The sequence below is a fragment of the Eupeodes corollae genome, chromosome 1 (assembly GCF_945859685.1).
Source record: "Eupeodes corollae chromosome 1, idEupCoro1.1, whole genome shotgun sequence".
In the NCBI taxonomy this organism is placed as follows: Eukaryota; Metazoa; Arthropoda; class Insecta; order Diptera; family Syrphidae; genus Eupeodes; species Eupeodes corollae.
This window is the reverse complement of record NC_079147.1, coordinates 79,096,050-79,112,711: the sequence shown is the minus strand read 5'-3', so window position 1 is coordinate 79,112,711 and position 16,662 is coordinate 79,096,050. Positions and strand designations below refer to the sequence as shown.

Sequence of the window (16,662 nt, the reverse complement as noted above, 5' to 3'; positions counted from 1 at the left end):
CGCACATATCCTTTGAAAAACAATCGTTTTAATATCAAAAATGTTTAAGATTTGAATACGTAAATCCATAAAGTTATTGAGCTTATTTCATCACGTACTCTTATGGCACTGGCTAATATGGAAAACAGCACGTAGAACATGTTGTTTTATAAGAAACGAAAACAAGCTGTTTAATTCGAATGGAATTTATGATTTATATCAAATTTTAACAGTTTTTGAATAAATTTTGTATTTTTATATTTCAAAGTAAATACGTATTTAATATATGTAATTTATATTTTAAAAGTGTATATAACCATAAAATGAAACTGAAATTTATAATTCTTTGGGCTCAAGGATATTTCAAGTACATTCAAAGTCATAATCAAGTAATATTCCATAATTTTGTTTTATATTTCAAATTTGCAATATAAAAAGTACAGATCAATTATATTCTCTGATATACCTTACATCTTGAAATTTAGAATCAACTAACAGAGTGTTTTGAACCCAAATTAATAGGTCAAAATTATCACTTTCTTTTGGTTTCGGTAGTGAAAAATAAAATGTTTTGTATTTTATATTGGGCCTGGATCGAGGCGTTAATTTATTAAAATCATTAACGTTGAGCTTGCGGAATAATTAATAATTAGCCAAAAATTCTTAAAGACTTTGTTTGCTATTATTTGTAGAAGGAAATCTTTCGAAAAAATTCAATATATATACAAACTTATTTTTTTGGATCGTTGTTTTAAAAAAATAATCACTTCCTTCTTTAATTACTGATTTCAAACTTGAATATTTCACATTTGGAAATTCTGAACTTATTAATAGCAAACTTAACAGACAATCTAAGGCCAATAAAATTAGTTAATGTATCAATTTATTCGTTCTTCCAACTTTAGAAAACAATCGGATGCTGTTTTTGAACACTGGCCAAATTTTAAAGTTTAAAATGTGCATTTCAAATAAAAAATATTATGATGTTATTATCATATTATATGTAAAAACATTTGTAAAATGTCTTTAGTTTTTAAGTAAAAAAAAAAACAAATTTCAACAAATAGCTTCAGTCACAATATTTTGAAACACATATATGTATAATTTTGAAAAGCTTAATTAGGAGAACTATAAAACCTGAATTTCATCAAATCAATCTCACGGGTATCGTCCAATTTAGTTGAAATGCAGGATGCATAGAAAATAATTATACATGCTAGTAGATCAGATTCCTAACAGAATCATGCATTCAATTCGATATTGCCAAAGGCATGTTAGCAATTGATGATACGGTCGATTAATTATTAAAAAATATAGCATGTATTTTAAAAGGTTTACGTTAAGTTTTATTGTTTTCCTTTATATAAAAATATTATTACAATGTTTTTATTCGAGTTAGCTTGCATTCAATGAAATATTTTTTAACTTCCCATAGGAAGTTATTGTAATGGGTCCGATTTGTCAAATTGAATATTTTGACATTTCTCGACGTTTCAAGGTCCCTAGAGTCGAAATAAAAGATTTTTAGAAAGATGTCTGTGCGTGCGTGTGTACGTACGTTCGTACGTCCGTACGTTCGCGACGTTTTTTTCGTCGTCCATAGCTCAAGAACCATAAGAGATATCGACTTCAAATAAATTTTGTTATACAGATAATAAGGCAGAAAGATGCAGAAAGGGCTCTCAAGAAAATTGCGTGGGTGGTTTTTTTACCATAGCAGTTTAAAAAAAAGGTGAAAATTTTGGTTAACCCTTAATATCTTATGAACCAAAAACGCTAGAGACTTGAATTAAATTTTATATAATAGACTGTAACGTGATCTCAAAGAAATATATTTTTTGACAAAAAATCTATCTAACGGTTTTTTTTCTAAATCAAAAAAACTGAAAAAAAAAATTTGTCACCTCCTAAATTTAACGACTAACATATGATTTTATCTCCAAAACAACTTTGAGCAACGGAGACTAATGTTTTAAAAATGTGATAAAATTTTGAGAAAAATCGAATTGACAGTTTTTTTATAAAAAATAAAAATCTAAAAAAAAACATTACTCAAAGTTCGTAAAAATTAAATATCGATTCAAATATCTTTTCAAAAACTTGAAATTTAGGCTTCAAGCTTATTTTATCTTATAAGAAATATTGTTTTCAACATTCAATAAAATTTTGAGAAAAATCGAACTGACAGTTTTTTTACAAAAAAATAAAAACCTAAAAAAAAAATTAATAAAAGTTGGTAAAAATTGATTTTCGACTCAAATATCTTTTCAAAACTTTGAGATATTGGCTTTAATTTACTTTTGTCTTTCAAAAAATATTGTTGTCAACATTCAGTAAAATTTTGAACAAAATCGAATTGACAGTTTTTTTTATAAAAAAATTAAAAACCGAACAAAAATTAACAAAATTTGGTAAAAATTGAATATGGATTCAAATATCTTTTCAAAAACTTGAAAGATAGACTTCAAACTTATTTTATCTTATAAGAAATATTGTTTTAAGCAATCTGAAAGATGTTGAGAAAAATCAAATTGACAGTTTTTTACAAAAAATAAAAACCTTAAAAAAAAATTTATAAAAGTTGGTAAAAATTGATTTTCGACTCAAATATCTTTTCAAAAATTGTAGATATTGGCTTTTAACTACTTTTATCTTTCAAAAAATATTGTTGTTAACATTTAGTAAAATTTTGAAAAAAATCGAATTGATAGTTTTTGTACAAAAAATTAAATACCTAAAACAAAATTTAACAAAAGTTGGTAAAAATTGATTTTCGACTCAAATATCTTTTCAAATCTATAAAATATTGGCTTCAAACTAATTTTATCTTATAGAAAATATTGTTTTCAACATTCGATAGAATTTTGAAGAAAATCGAATTGACGGTTTTTTTACAAAAAATAAAACTCTAAAAAAAACAATACTAAAACTTGGTAAACATTTACTTTCTACTCAAATAGCTTTTCAAAAATTCAAAATATTGGCTTCAAACTTATTTTATTTTACAGAAAATTTTGTTTTCAATATTCAGTGATTTTTATATAAAAACCCAACAGTCCGTTTTTTCATAAAAAATAAAATCTATAAAAAATAGTACGCAAATTTGGTAAAATCAATACTAGCACATATAGACAAACTTTTAAGCAAGACAAATCGACAGACGGGATGGGAAGTTATCAGTGTGGGTCGCATCCCAGCCTCTTTTTATTTTCTTTTTGAAATCGAAATTCAATTTCTTTGCCAAAGGTGTAGCAAGTCCGGAAACACGATGTGATGAGCACGATGAAAATTCTTTGTTTTGGCAAGGATGCTAAATGAACGTTTTGCACTAGCTACGGTTACAGATATGGTGGAAAACACATGGAGAGCAAAACAAATGTTGGGGTAAATCGTCTCCAAGTTCTGTGGAGTAAATATCATTGAGCAAACTCAATGGCGGGAGTTCTGCTCTAAAATTGGCTTTATAAATGTGTTTCAGATAAATTATTTCTTCTTTCAACTTTTGAGACACATGCGAGTTATGCTTTTGAATGAACCTTGCAGCCAAGTTTTGAATCTCAAGTTCGTCCATTATTGAAACCTGTCATAAAAATGAAAAAGTAGCATTCAATTTTTTCATCGTATCGAACCGACGAGAAATACCAGATATAATTGAATCAACTATTCAATTTGCTTCAAAAATCCTAAGTTTTTTCAAAATGTCTCACTTATTGACTATTTTGGTTCTATGGGAACGATTCTGGAACATACCCCAATCCGCAACTACTTTGCATTCAGACAGAATTTGATGGCATCCGTTTCGAATAATTTTCAAATCGGAAATCAAGTTGTCGGGGTTTCGAATTTCAACGTCAATAGTCATGTTTCTGGCTTGAGAATAATACTTCTTTCATATATAGTACTAAGGACCTTGCACCAAATCGAAGACATCAGGACACATTCAAATGTGTGCATTTATTTTAAAACGCCATTAACATACATCTCTTCGAGCTTCAGCAGTTAAATTAGTATTACTTAAGGCTTCTAATGATGTTCTATTTTTGTTTAGATTATTTGCAAATGATCTTAAAGCATCAATTCTAGCTGACCATCTTGTATTTATGAAGAGATCAGGGCACATTTTTCTTCACAATGTCCCAACGTTGGGCACTGCTGTTAAACAAGTTGAAAGACTTTTGAACAATACGAAAATATGTGATTGCGGCAGTACAACATTTTGCTATATACACACTTTGAAGTGATTTGATATCCTTCAAATCTTTAGTAAAAGATTTAGTCAAAATATTAAATAATTAATATTACGGAAACCACAATTGAAAAACGTTTGCATGGGATTTTCCGGTCCCCCGAAACGGAATCAAAAATTTCGTTCCCAGCAGAAACAAAAATAAGAAAAGAAACTTTATAAAAACAGAAACCGAAATAAATATTTGTGTTTTGTTTTAAGTTGCCGGGCCTCTTATTTTGACTTTAAACAATAAGAAAAGCGAAACAATTTTTTATAACTTTATTTCAATAGTTCAGAGTTGCTCAATTTTTCATTAAATATTAACAAAAATGTAGGCAGATAATAATCAGTGGCACAGATCGGCAAGCCTGTGACTGATAGACAGGTAAATAACATGAAAACAGTGACCCAATTGCGAAAGGTATAATGATTTTTAATTTTCGGAGCACTAAAAGTAAGTGGGAATAGGTATGTTGGAAAATAATATAGATAAAGTAAATTAAAACAAAAATACTCGTCTCATTGCTTTCAATTTGACGGGCCCCACCCGGGCTGGTTTCGAAAAGTATGCGATTGATTTAACTCCATTGAATTATCTTCTTTTAAATTCGATTTCCTGAGATTTTAAGAACATGTATTTATAAAAGTTGATTTTGAGTCCAAAGAAAATAATTCGAAATATCGGTTTCGCGTAGTTTAGTTAAAAACCTAATAAATATAAATAGTAAAATAAGCTTGCAACATTCCTAAAAATGAGCGTTTCAATTTCAACAATGAGTTGGGATTATTTTCTCCATATTCCGTCCTTATTTGCTGCGTGCGATCAGTACAAGTCATTTTATCCTTTGACGCCTGAAAATTGTAGTATCCAAAAAAGTCAAATGCGGTCTCCTCTTGTAAGTAAGTTCTTATCTTATAAGTTTTTTTCAGTAATTTTCAAATTCAAATTTAGGAGCTCATAGCATTCCAACATTATCTGGTACGTTTATGGGTAAATTGATTTGAGATACACTAAAGGAGACAAATTAAATTTTCTTGGTCAGATAGAATTCGTTTTATCATTTGGTTTTTGACATCAAAATCCTTTTGTTCTTTTAAAAAAAAATGTGAGGGAGAGAAAGTCTCTGATGCGACCCACACTGATAACTTAACATTCCGTCTGTCGATTTTTCTTGCTTAAAAATTTGTAGGTTTACGTCTTGAGTTAAAAAAGTTGTCAATTAAATTATTCCTAAAAAATTTTAACATTACCAACCAGTCTAGATTTAAAGTTGTCATTGTGTTATTTACTTAAATGTACCTTTCCTATTATTGTGAATTAATTTGTATTATTTTGTTAACGGCTTAACTTGTAACCCATTGTTATTCTTTCCTTAGTCATTTATTCTTTTCGTTAAGATTTCATCGTTCATTTTTGTAAGGCTTTACGGGCTATCACGGCACAATAAAGTTGAATTAATACCGAGAAGGTCGTAAAAAGGAGATTGTTTTGTGTGTGTTTTGTAACGAAAAAATTATAAGTAAAAAGATTACCAAAACTACAGTCCAAATTTAAACGGACTTTACATTTGGTCCTTCGAGCCGGATTTGCAGATTTCCCATGTTAAGGGACAGACAACAAGACTACTGCTGGGCAGAGACAGAGGCCCGTGTAATCATTTAGGAATCAGGGTTGCGGGTTCATGAGGGGTTGGATAAGTTCTTCCTATAGAATGACAGACAATGAGCCACTAACAATTAATTAAATTAATTGGAAGCCATAATCTCAATTTTGTTTAAAGATATTTCAGTCGAAATTCAATTTGTAAAAAAAACTGTCAATTCGATTTTTTCAAAATTTTACTCATGGTGCAAACAATATTTCTTATTTTTAACAAATATGATTTAAAATCATAAAAAATAAAATTTTTATTTTTTAAATCATAAAATGAAAATAAAAATAAAAATAAAAATAAACCAGCATGGTGTTCAAATATGCGTTTCGCCCCGGTGCAATGGTTGGGCTCATCAGAAGATGACCATTGCACTTTGTCTTGACGCATATTTTCTCGAATAAATCGAGATTCCATATAAGGTAAAATTAGTAAGAAGCCATTATCTCTAATTTCAAAATGGTTTATTGCATACTTTTCTTATATCTAATATTTGCACTCAAAAAAGATGACCTGCAAGAGGAACTAAATTAACATATTACTGTCGTCCCTATCAGTGTTGTAAGCAGTTTTTGAGTCTAAACGGAACCAAATTTGACCTCTAAATTTTTATTATTTTATTGTTATTAACACAGATATGTGATACTTAAAATAAATCGTTCGTTATTTTTAAAACATTTGAGTTTTAAATTTAAGAAGGATATACATATGTTTATTTTAAGTAAAATATGCATTTTTAAATTCCCGCTTCTTTAGTTTATTTATGCTAAATCACAATTTATTGATTTTTGGTTACTTCTGACAGCAATGCAACCAAAATTCTTTTCTTGCATCAACAACACCAACAAAAATTTAGACATTATTTCATACTAGACATTATCTGACATCGAAATCAACACCAATTAGATGCAGAATGCTTAACGATAATTTGATTTGGCAACTCAAAAACAAAGATATGGCTAAAAGACTGCAAACAATCTTATAACAATTGTTCTATATTTTTACACTTTGATTACAACAATAATACATATATTCTGTCTGACCTACTAAAATCGCAAAAATGAAATACAAATTCGTGAAAATCATCGCATTCTAGTAATATTGAAATCCACAAATAAATGCAACTCGATGATTGTTCCTTGAAAGGAACAATTACTTAACTTGACACATTTATTATAAAACAACAAAACCTCCATTCGTCTGAAGGTAAGTGAGCCAAGCGTTCTTGACTTTATTGTGAAAACATATAGAAAAAACGATGCATCTTTGGAAAATTTGCAAAAAAAAAAACGATAAACACTTTTTATTATAGGAGGACTTATTAATTTTTATTAGTACGTTTTTTTAAAAACAAATAATTAAAAACCACCACCGACCCATTATGCATTTTTAAGATTTTATTTATGTTAAACATTTGGAAAACGAGGTCGAAAAAAGAGAATTGTGTGTGAAAAACCAAACAGCACTCAAGAAAATACATATTAGTATCTTTTTGAAAATATTATATATGATTTTTAATTTATATATTTATGTATTTTGTATATTATTTTTGGATTTTTGTTGACTTAATTAAAAGTCACTGAAGCATTTTATTATGAAGAAAATAATGTGGGTTTAAATATATATTTGTTTGTCCCTTTCAAAAAAAAAATTAAAAGAAAAGAAGCCAACAAAAATCTATTGATTTATTGGCAATTAAGAAACAAAATTAATTGAGTTTGATCAAATAAAATTAAATGCAAGATAGAATTTTATTTTTATTTTATTTTCGTTTAATTTTAATGTTGATTTTTGGACACGTGTAATAAAATACGAAATTAAAATATAGGCAAAGTAATTGTGTTTTATAATTATTTCCGTTTATTATAAACACACCAAGGAAAACAATATTTAAATATTGTAATGTTTTGAAGAGTGGTTACAATTGTATCAAATTCAAATTTTAAATAACAATAACCCCCGCAGACTGCAACTATCGGCCGATAGTTTGGTCGGATTCTTAATCAGAATGGAGAGGAATGTATATGCGCACACTACAGCGATTCAGTATCGGCCGATAAAAAAGTTTGATGGGCTACCCGATTACATTCAAACTAATCTGTGGCCCAATTGTTGATTGTAGAAAGTTCGGTCTAAAAGTTGGATAGCCTGTGCCCTGTTCACCAACCAAACTGTTTAGTTGGCTCGGTGTGCGCACTTTCAGCCCAACCTGACTAAACTATCGGCCGATTAAAAGTTTGCAGTCTGCGGTGGACCTTAGAGTTCTAGATTTTTCCAAGCAGATCGCATATAAGCTCGAAAATCGGTATCATAAACGGCACTGTCTAATATTTCTAATAGGAAAATCCGCCACACCGCTAGGCGTATTCTCAAATGACTTTTGCAGAAGCTGTATGGATGAGGAAGAAGAGGAAACAGTTCCTTAGCTGCCCTACTCTAGCTAAAAAATTCAAGAATAACCTAGAAGAATTCTTCTATAACGATCTCAATCATATTAAAACAATTAGTCTTTCAGGTTTCGTCTTTTTATTGAGCTTAGAAGAAATCCCCAAGATTCATGTAGTATAACAATATTAAATTGGCCTAAGTGTGTCATGCTGCATCACGGTAAGCTACTTTAACCTAACCTTACCTACATATTTTTGCTACTGAGGCTTTAGAAAATGTCATCTTTTGACACTTGACAAGTAAAACTGCTAATAATATTTGAATTTAACACGTTCAATGAAGCAATAGAATCGCTTCACTTACTACAAAAATGGTGAACAAATTTGCAAATACAATTTGCAGTTCCGGAAGAAGTCTCCTGACCAAGACATTTTTCAAATGTCACAATTGGCCACCGAACAGCCTTAGACATTTTTCCTTGAAGCCACGTGAAAGATATCTAAGGTCTATATAGCTGCTTTCACAATCGATCAAAAGGTATAATTCAATAACATATAGAAATTCGATAACATGCAGAAATTGTCCGAATTTTCCATGATAAATTTCTTCAAAAGGATATGTTCCAAATCTGTGTTAACCAATACTTGTTTTTATGATATCAAAATGAATTATCTTATTAAAAAACTCAATATTAAAAAATATGCCTCCTCAAAACATATTTTGTTAAAATTCTATACAAAAACTACTTCCTAGAAATTAAGTTTAAAAAAAAAAAACTAATTCCTAGTTTAACTTAGTACCGCTTGTAATTTACAACTTGCAACAAGTTTCTATGAGATGTCCATAAATTATATTCCATTCGTAGGTGGTTCTTAGAAAATAAATACAAATATTTATTTATAGATGATTTCGTCTGTGCATTTCATACAAATATTTTTAATTCAATTAACACTCCCCCATCATAATTCAAAATTATGTTGTAAGAACATAAAGAAAATGTGCGTTAAATAATCCTAAATCATTCAACAAAATTTGGAAAGTGTTCATCATCAAATTGGTGTTTGTTTTAATATACATTTATATTTTTTCCATATAAAATTCTTGATTATGATCTTATACTTAACATTCTAAAAATATTTTGTTTTATTAATTTTTCTTTTCAGGCTGTTGAAAGTATCGAAGAATACCATAAGACATCATATCTCGAACAATCTCACACTGTTGTACAAAAATCTGTTACAACTGCTGAGGTATGTATTTCTTAAATTTATTGTTACAAATCAAATAACAATAATTGTTAACATATCAAATAATAATTTAATTTAAATATATTTAAATTTTAGCAAATTATAAAAGAACAACATACTTTGGTCAACGGAAAATCTGAAATCACATACAGAACAGTAACTTTAGAGAAATTACCATTGCCAAGTACTGGAGGAAACGTTATTGGTGAGTTTGGATGCTCTTTTCTTTCGAATGAAAATACTTTTAAAAACATATAAATTTATTAAACGGTGATTCATTGGATATATTTATAAATAGGTATTGTTTTGTGTTTTTCAAAAATAAAATCATTAAGAATTTAAATGAAACGCGTAAATACGAGATGCATACAAAAAAATGTCATGTGAATTTGTCACATGCATTTTTATTGATTTTGACATTCTTGTTAAGTTAAATAAAAATGCCAACAGCAATTTGTATTTTAAATTAATCTCGCAGGAAAATAAAATTAAGAATAATTCTTTTAAATAAATTATTATTTAAATGGGGTGTGTTTAAGATCAATATACTTTTGTATTATTTTCGAGAATGAAGTTCGGCGAACTGTATATTTTTTTTAATCTGTCTTTTAGCAATAAGATTTTGTGTTTGGTATTTCAAAAATGTTGATACATTTTTTTTTATTTTAACTATTAAGTCAAAAATTAGACTCATAATTAAGAAGCGAGGTAACAAAAAGATTAAATTACATTTAAGTGATTCGTGAAAAAAATACGCAATGAAAAATGACTGAGATAGCAAAATTAAAGCCTTTGGAAATTAAGTTCAATATTGTGGTTTTTAAATGTTTTTTATTACGGAAATAGAGCTTAGTTTAGATGAAACAATTCAAAAATTCTAGAAATAAAAAATAAAGTCCAAATTGCAATTTACTAAGCCACTCTAAAATTTAAGTTTTTTCTTTTTGTTTTGCTAACTATTAATTTGCTAATTAAATAAATAAAAAAGAGGCGGGGATGCGTCCCACACTAATAACTTGCTATCCCGTCTGTCGATTTGTCTTGCTTAAAAGTATGTAGGTTTATGTTTTGGGTTAAAGTAGTTTTGTAAAATTGGTTTTTAGTCGAAGACAAATTTTTACAAATTTGAATAAAATTAATTTGAGAGATATTAAGACCGAACATTAATTTTTACCAAATTTGAGTACTATTTGTTGAAAAAATGGACTGTTGGCTTTTTATAAAAAAAAACTACTGAATATTGAAAACAATATTTTCTGTGAAATAAAAAAGGTTTGAAGACAATATTTTTAATATTTGAAAAGCTTTTTGATTCAAAAGTAAATTTTCACCAAGTTTTAGTATTGTTTTTTTTTTTTATTTGAGAAAAATCGAATTGACAGTTTTTTTACAAAAAATAAAAACTTAAAAGTAAATTTAACAAAAGTTAAAAACATATTTGAGTCAAAATTCAATTTTTTACCAACTTTGAGTAATGTTTTCTTTAGGTTTTTATTTTTTATTAAAAAAAAATGTCAATTCGATTTTTCTCAAAATTTTACCAGATTTTAAAAACGTTATTTTTTGCGTTGCATACAATTGATTTGGAGTTAAAATCATTTTGTATTCATAAAATTTTCGAGGTGACACATTTGTTGAGTTATGAAAAAAACGTTTAATTGATATTTTTTTCAAATAATATACTTGTTTGATATCACGTTACAATATATTATATAACATTTAATTCAAGTCTCTAGCGTTTTTGGTTCGTAAGATATTTAGGGTAAACTAAAATTGTCATCTTTTTTTAAAAGTGCAATGGTAAAAAGACCACTCACGGAATTTTCTTAAGAGGCCTTTCTGCATCTTTCTGGATTATTATCTGTATAACACAATTTATTTGAAGTCGATGTCTCTTCTAGTTCTTGAGCACACACACGCACAGACATCTTTCTAAAAATATTTTATTTCTAGGGACTTTGAAAAGTCGAGAAATTTCAAAATTTTCAATTTCACAAATCGGACCCATTACAATAACTCCCTATGGGAAGGTTATAAATGTCTTACTAAGTAGCAATTTTCTAAATATTTAGATATTCAGTAAGCCACTCCAAATTTTTAATGTTTCTTTTAGTTTTGCGAAACATTAATTTGCTTATTGCCTTTTATTAAAAAACGTAAGTCCAAACATGTTTAAACAATCACATTTGCACAATTATCATTTAAATGGCCGAATACAATCTTAGCAAGTATAATTTTAATTTTGTTGTTCATTGTTATACGATGTATTATCTTAAATTGCAAACATTTAATATTATTAATTAATATTAAAACACTTGAAATAAAAGTTGAATGCGACAGTTATCAAATGCCAGCGTTATACATCTATTTTGTTATACTTCGTGAGGGCCTTTGGAAAAACTGCTCGAAATATCATCAAAATAATATTTCACTTACATTTTTGATTATTTATTATTTAACCGAGCTGACGGCATTGCCATTGCTGCGAAATAAATAAAAATTATAAACAGTGTACCAAAAGCAAAACGAAACAATAAATTAATAAATTACTTACTTTACTTACTAACATTTTGAAAAACTGTAGTGGTTTTTCTGCAGATCCCTTTTTTGAACCAAGTATTTTCAACTTCAAATTAATCATACGAGCATTAAATTAATGTAAGATTTATGAATCTATACTAATATCATAAATGGTAAAGTTAGTTTGTTTACTTGCTTGTTTGTTTGTTTGTCCGTCATTCGGCCGGCGGTAACACTTACATAATTTTCTATTAAAAATATAAGATGGGCGGTTCGAAACCAACCCTGACACTAACGGCAGATTTTTCTGATTCTGTATGTTGTATTAAAAAATCCTAAATCAAGTTTTTTTTTCGAAAAGTCAAATCTTCAATATTTTAATATATAAGAAAATGTTTTTTTATTAACTTGTTATTTATTAAAAATTTTAACTCGCTCAAAAAGCATTATTTATGTTCAGCTGTTGTTATCAATAACTTTGAAACACTTAAAATTCGCACTTTACATAAATCGAAAATGAAAAAGAAAATAACAAAAAAACAGCATAAGCGTTTTATAGTTGTTTTTTTTTTTTCTAAAATAAATTTAAATTATGTATAATTCTCAGCTTTTGAAATAACCCTATAAAATATTTACAGAGTTCTAGATCTTGACAGTTCATTAGCTTTGATCGACAGGTTAACAGGCGCTTTTCTGTTTATTTTTTCGTTATAGATTTTATGTTTTTTCGAGAATGAATCAGTTTTTGAATAATATTCCTCCTCCACAGATACGTCATGCTCGAGTGGAAATAAATGTCAATTTGTCAGTTTTGTTTTTCTATACATATGTTAAATATATTAATCATTAAATTTTGCACTTTGCATGCAAAAGTGCACAAAAAGAATCTGGAATAACTAAGAGTATTTGAAAATTATTGTAGGAAGATACAAAAATCAAACGAAAACGTTTTGCTTCAATGAAAATCGATTTTTTGAATTGCATGATTCATTTGAAAAAGTATACACCTACAAAATAATATAAATATATTTTTGAAATTTTCTTATATGCATTTATGTATATGTCTGTATTTGTTTACAGACACGAGTTTATGAATGAGTGATAGAGTTAAGTGACAATTCAACTGACAAGATGAAAACAAGAGTGTTTAGTTTTTGATATTTATTTAAGACAAGATATGTCAACGGTTTTGACACATTATTATTATTTTTGGTGAAATATTTTTTAGACAGAATAGTGATGAGTGTTGTTTTTTTATTCTCTAATGATTTATTTGTGGGAAAATTCATTTAGACAATTTTATTTTGAAGATATCGGAATATAAATATTTTTAACATACCAATTATTTTTATTTTATTTTTTAATTTTCGATAGTTTTTATAATCTGAATACAAATAAGATTAAACAAAAATACTTGTTTAATTTATTGCATTTCGGCAAAATAAAAATTTTAAAGTTAAGTCTTATATCAGAACATAGTGAAATAGTATAGTAATTTTTCAAGTATATTCAATTTGGAATGAAACGGGTTGTCTTTAATTTATTCTATTTTCATTTTAAAAACACGTTTTTAAAGAATTCACTCCGTAATATTTATAAATTTTATTTTAATTTTAATATAGGAATAATGAGAAAAGGTGTTACATGAAGTAGTCAGGTCGTTGGCATCGTTTTTAAGCATTTCCTTCCATGATTTTTCAACCACGACTTGAAAACTTATTAATATTTTTAGTTTAGTTTTTTAAACCTTTTCGTTGATATCTGCTCAAAGATTTTATATTACATTTAGGTTGAGAGACTGAGCAATATATATGTTGTCCGGCTGCAAGGACAGCTCCTTGTGAAGCATAGGGAAGCAACAAGATCCTTCCACCTATCCCGATTCACCGCAACTGACCTCAGATGTGGCCACGATTGAATACCTTGAGACCGAGCCTCCTTCAAAATGGAGATTCCAGTAGACGGATTGTTGTGCTATATTGACGTCAGGTTTCCTCAGTGTGTGGCCTATCCAAAGCCATTTCCGTTGCATGATGTCTACGTCCAATTTTGTCTGTCCGGTCCTATTCCACAGCTCAACGTTAGAAATGGTTTGCGGCCACCGCAAATAACTTTTAACGAAAGCTTGTAGTCTCCTAGGAATGTTGGCAGAGCATTTCCAAGTTTCAGAAGCATATTACAGCACTGATTTTACGTTGGATTCGAAGAGTTTCAACTTGGTGTGGAGCGATATTTTGCTAGAGTACCACACAGGACAAAGGATTCCAAATGCACTACGGGCTTTGTTTATTCTACTGTTAACTTCCAGGTCCGTTCCGCTATCGAGAGCTCTAAAACTTCCCAGATAATTAAACTGCTCGACCTCCTCTATGGTCCCCTGCCTTAGAATAACTTGTGGGCTTTGGCCCGTGGCCATTACTTTGGTCTTATTTGTATTAATCCTTAAACCAGCCACCTCTCTATTTAATTACAGTGAATGACACAACTGATTTAAGCCTGTCATGTTGTTTGCCATGAGACATATATCGTCAGCATATTCTATGAGGCTAACTTCGGAAAAACGTACAGAACTGTGATACCGCGCTAGTTGTTACAGTTTTTGAAGTTTCCTTTCTTTGGTAACTTCACAATTACTCCATCCTTCCAGTCCCTTGGGTAAGTTTCACTCTCCCACACAGCCTGCACGAGTTTAAGCAAAATACGGGAAGCTGCCTCAGGGTCTGCTTTTAGGAATTCTGCGGAAATACCATCAAGTCCAGCTGCTTTGTTTTGCTTTAGAAGATGTATCGCATTACTTATCTCTGCACTTGTTGGGGGACTGGTGTCAATACCCCTAGAAGATCTGCGTATGTTGTTCAATTGTGGATTCAATTCTGCATTGTGGTCATTTTTTAGCAGCGCACAAAACTGTTAATTTCATCTTTGTAGCTGAATTTCGATGGGATGGTTAGTGTAAGTGCTACTACGCTGTCCGACAATGTCGTAAGTGATTTTATACAGCTTACTTGCGTCCCCTCTTCTTGCAGCATTTTCCTCATTTTCCGAAAGTTTGTCCACCCTTGCCCTCTTGTCGGGTCTCACACACCGCTGCATTGTATTATGAGATGCTCTCGTTCCGTAGAATCAATTTCCGGTGAACATGACTTCCTGAATTGATTCTAATTTTAAGTGTTCTTCGATATGTGATTTTGTCCCAGGAATCTCTAGCTCTTGTCTGTCTGGGTATAGTTTTAGTTCCAGCTTCCATGTAAGCGCTTCTAATTTGGCCCCACAAAGCATCTACCGATAAGCCAGCAGTATGTTCCATGCTTTGTCGCCGAGTGTCGTGACGAAATTACGACGTACGTTAGGGTCATTTAAAACGCTTATGTTGAATCTTGGACTCCTTGCTATACCCTCTGAGCAACGCTGTACAGCAGCTGTTCGTAAGCGAAGCAAACCCAATAACATGTGATGGTCACTACCTGAATCAGCCTTTCCTTCGTTACGAACATCGCACAGTGACTTCCTTCATTTCTGCTGTATAATGAAGTGATCGATTTGATTTTTTGTTCGACCATCAATAGATTCCCACGGATTTTGTGGCAGATCTTGTGCGGAAAAAAGAGACTGTGCAAGCCGCTCCATAAGATCATTGTTCTAATCTCGAACTATTACTAAGGTTTTCTAATTTTGTGTTTTTTAGTCCCTATTTGATTGGAATAGGTATAGGTACCCATATTTGAGTGGAATCTCATGGTCTGCGTATCGACCTATAATAATTTGTAGTTTTTTTTTTTACATTTTGACGCTGATTCACGAAAGTTTAGAGCCAAGGTATTGGACCAATTCTATAGCAAGAAAAACAGCTCCACATCACAATATTTGTAGCTCTTAGTTGTGTAACGAGAGAAAAACTCTGTTTTTGAGGGGCATCAAATTTATTACCGAGAACCTTTACTTTTAAATAAAATATGACTGAACTGTTAAAAATTAAAACATTGCATTAAAACAGCATTTTCATGATTGAAAACTGAACGAAGCTTCAAAAGAATTACTAAAATAATTTAAATTCAATTAAATAAAGCCTTATCAAAGCAACATTAATAGCAAAATGTTGTGCACAATCAGAATTAATTCAATTGCCTTGTACCAATGACAATTTTGAGTCTAGAAAATTTTCGTTTGGTTTTTACTTTTCTCATTATCAGTTACGTTTTTTTTTAACAATACATTTTTACTGGCTTATAAGTCCATTTTTTAAATTTTTAGAAATAGAGACATTTATAAATATGACTTTATAGCACTGAGGGAAGAATATTTTCTTCTATAAATAAATGTAAGCCCCTCAAAGCATTTACAAAACTCCTTGCAATCAGATCTAGTTGCGCGAAAACAAGTTAAAAAGTGTCTGGGATGCGAACCACTCTGATAACTTCCCATCGCGTCCTAGGATTTATCTTGCTAAAAAGGTTTGTAGGCTTTTGTGTTTTATTGAAAAAGTTGTGAGTTGAATTATTCTAAAAAATTAACCTAAAATTACTAAAAATATTTTGTATATACCTACATAGTTTGATTTCAAAATCTATTTTTTTTACTGAGGAGATTTGTAGTCGAAAATCAATTTCTGCCAATTTTAGTAGTGCATTTCTTGAGAGTTTTTTTTATT

At 29.5% G+C, this 16,662-nt stretch overlaps 1 protein-coding gene across 6 annotated transcripts in view; it reads left to right on the top strand.

The window, feature by feature from the left end:
- LOC129942109 (filamin-A) overlaps positions 1-16,662 on the top strand; it is a 126,825-nt gene that overhangs the window by 92,286 nt on the left and 17,877 nt on the right. For all 6 annotated transcript variants that reach the window (XM_056050911.1, XM_056050910.1, XM_056050908.1 and 3 more), the window contains 2 exons: positions 9,411-9,497; positions 9,591-9,699. In XM_056050911.1, the coding sequence (XP_055906886.1) occupies positions 9,411-9,497; positions 9,591-9,699 (196 nt within the window). The remainder of the gene's footprint in view (positions 1-9,410; positions 9,498-9,590; positions 9,700-16,662) is intronic.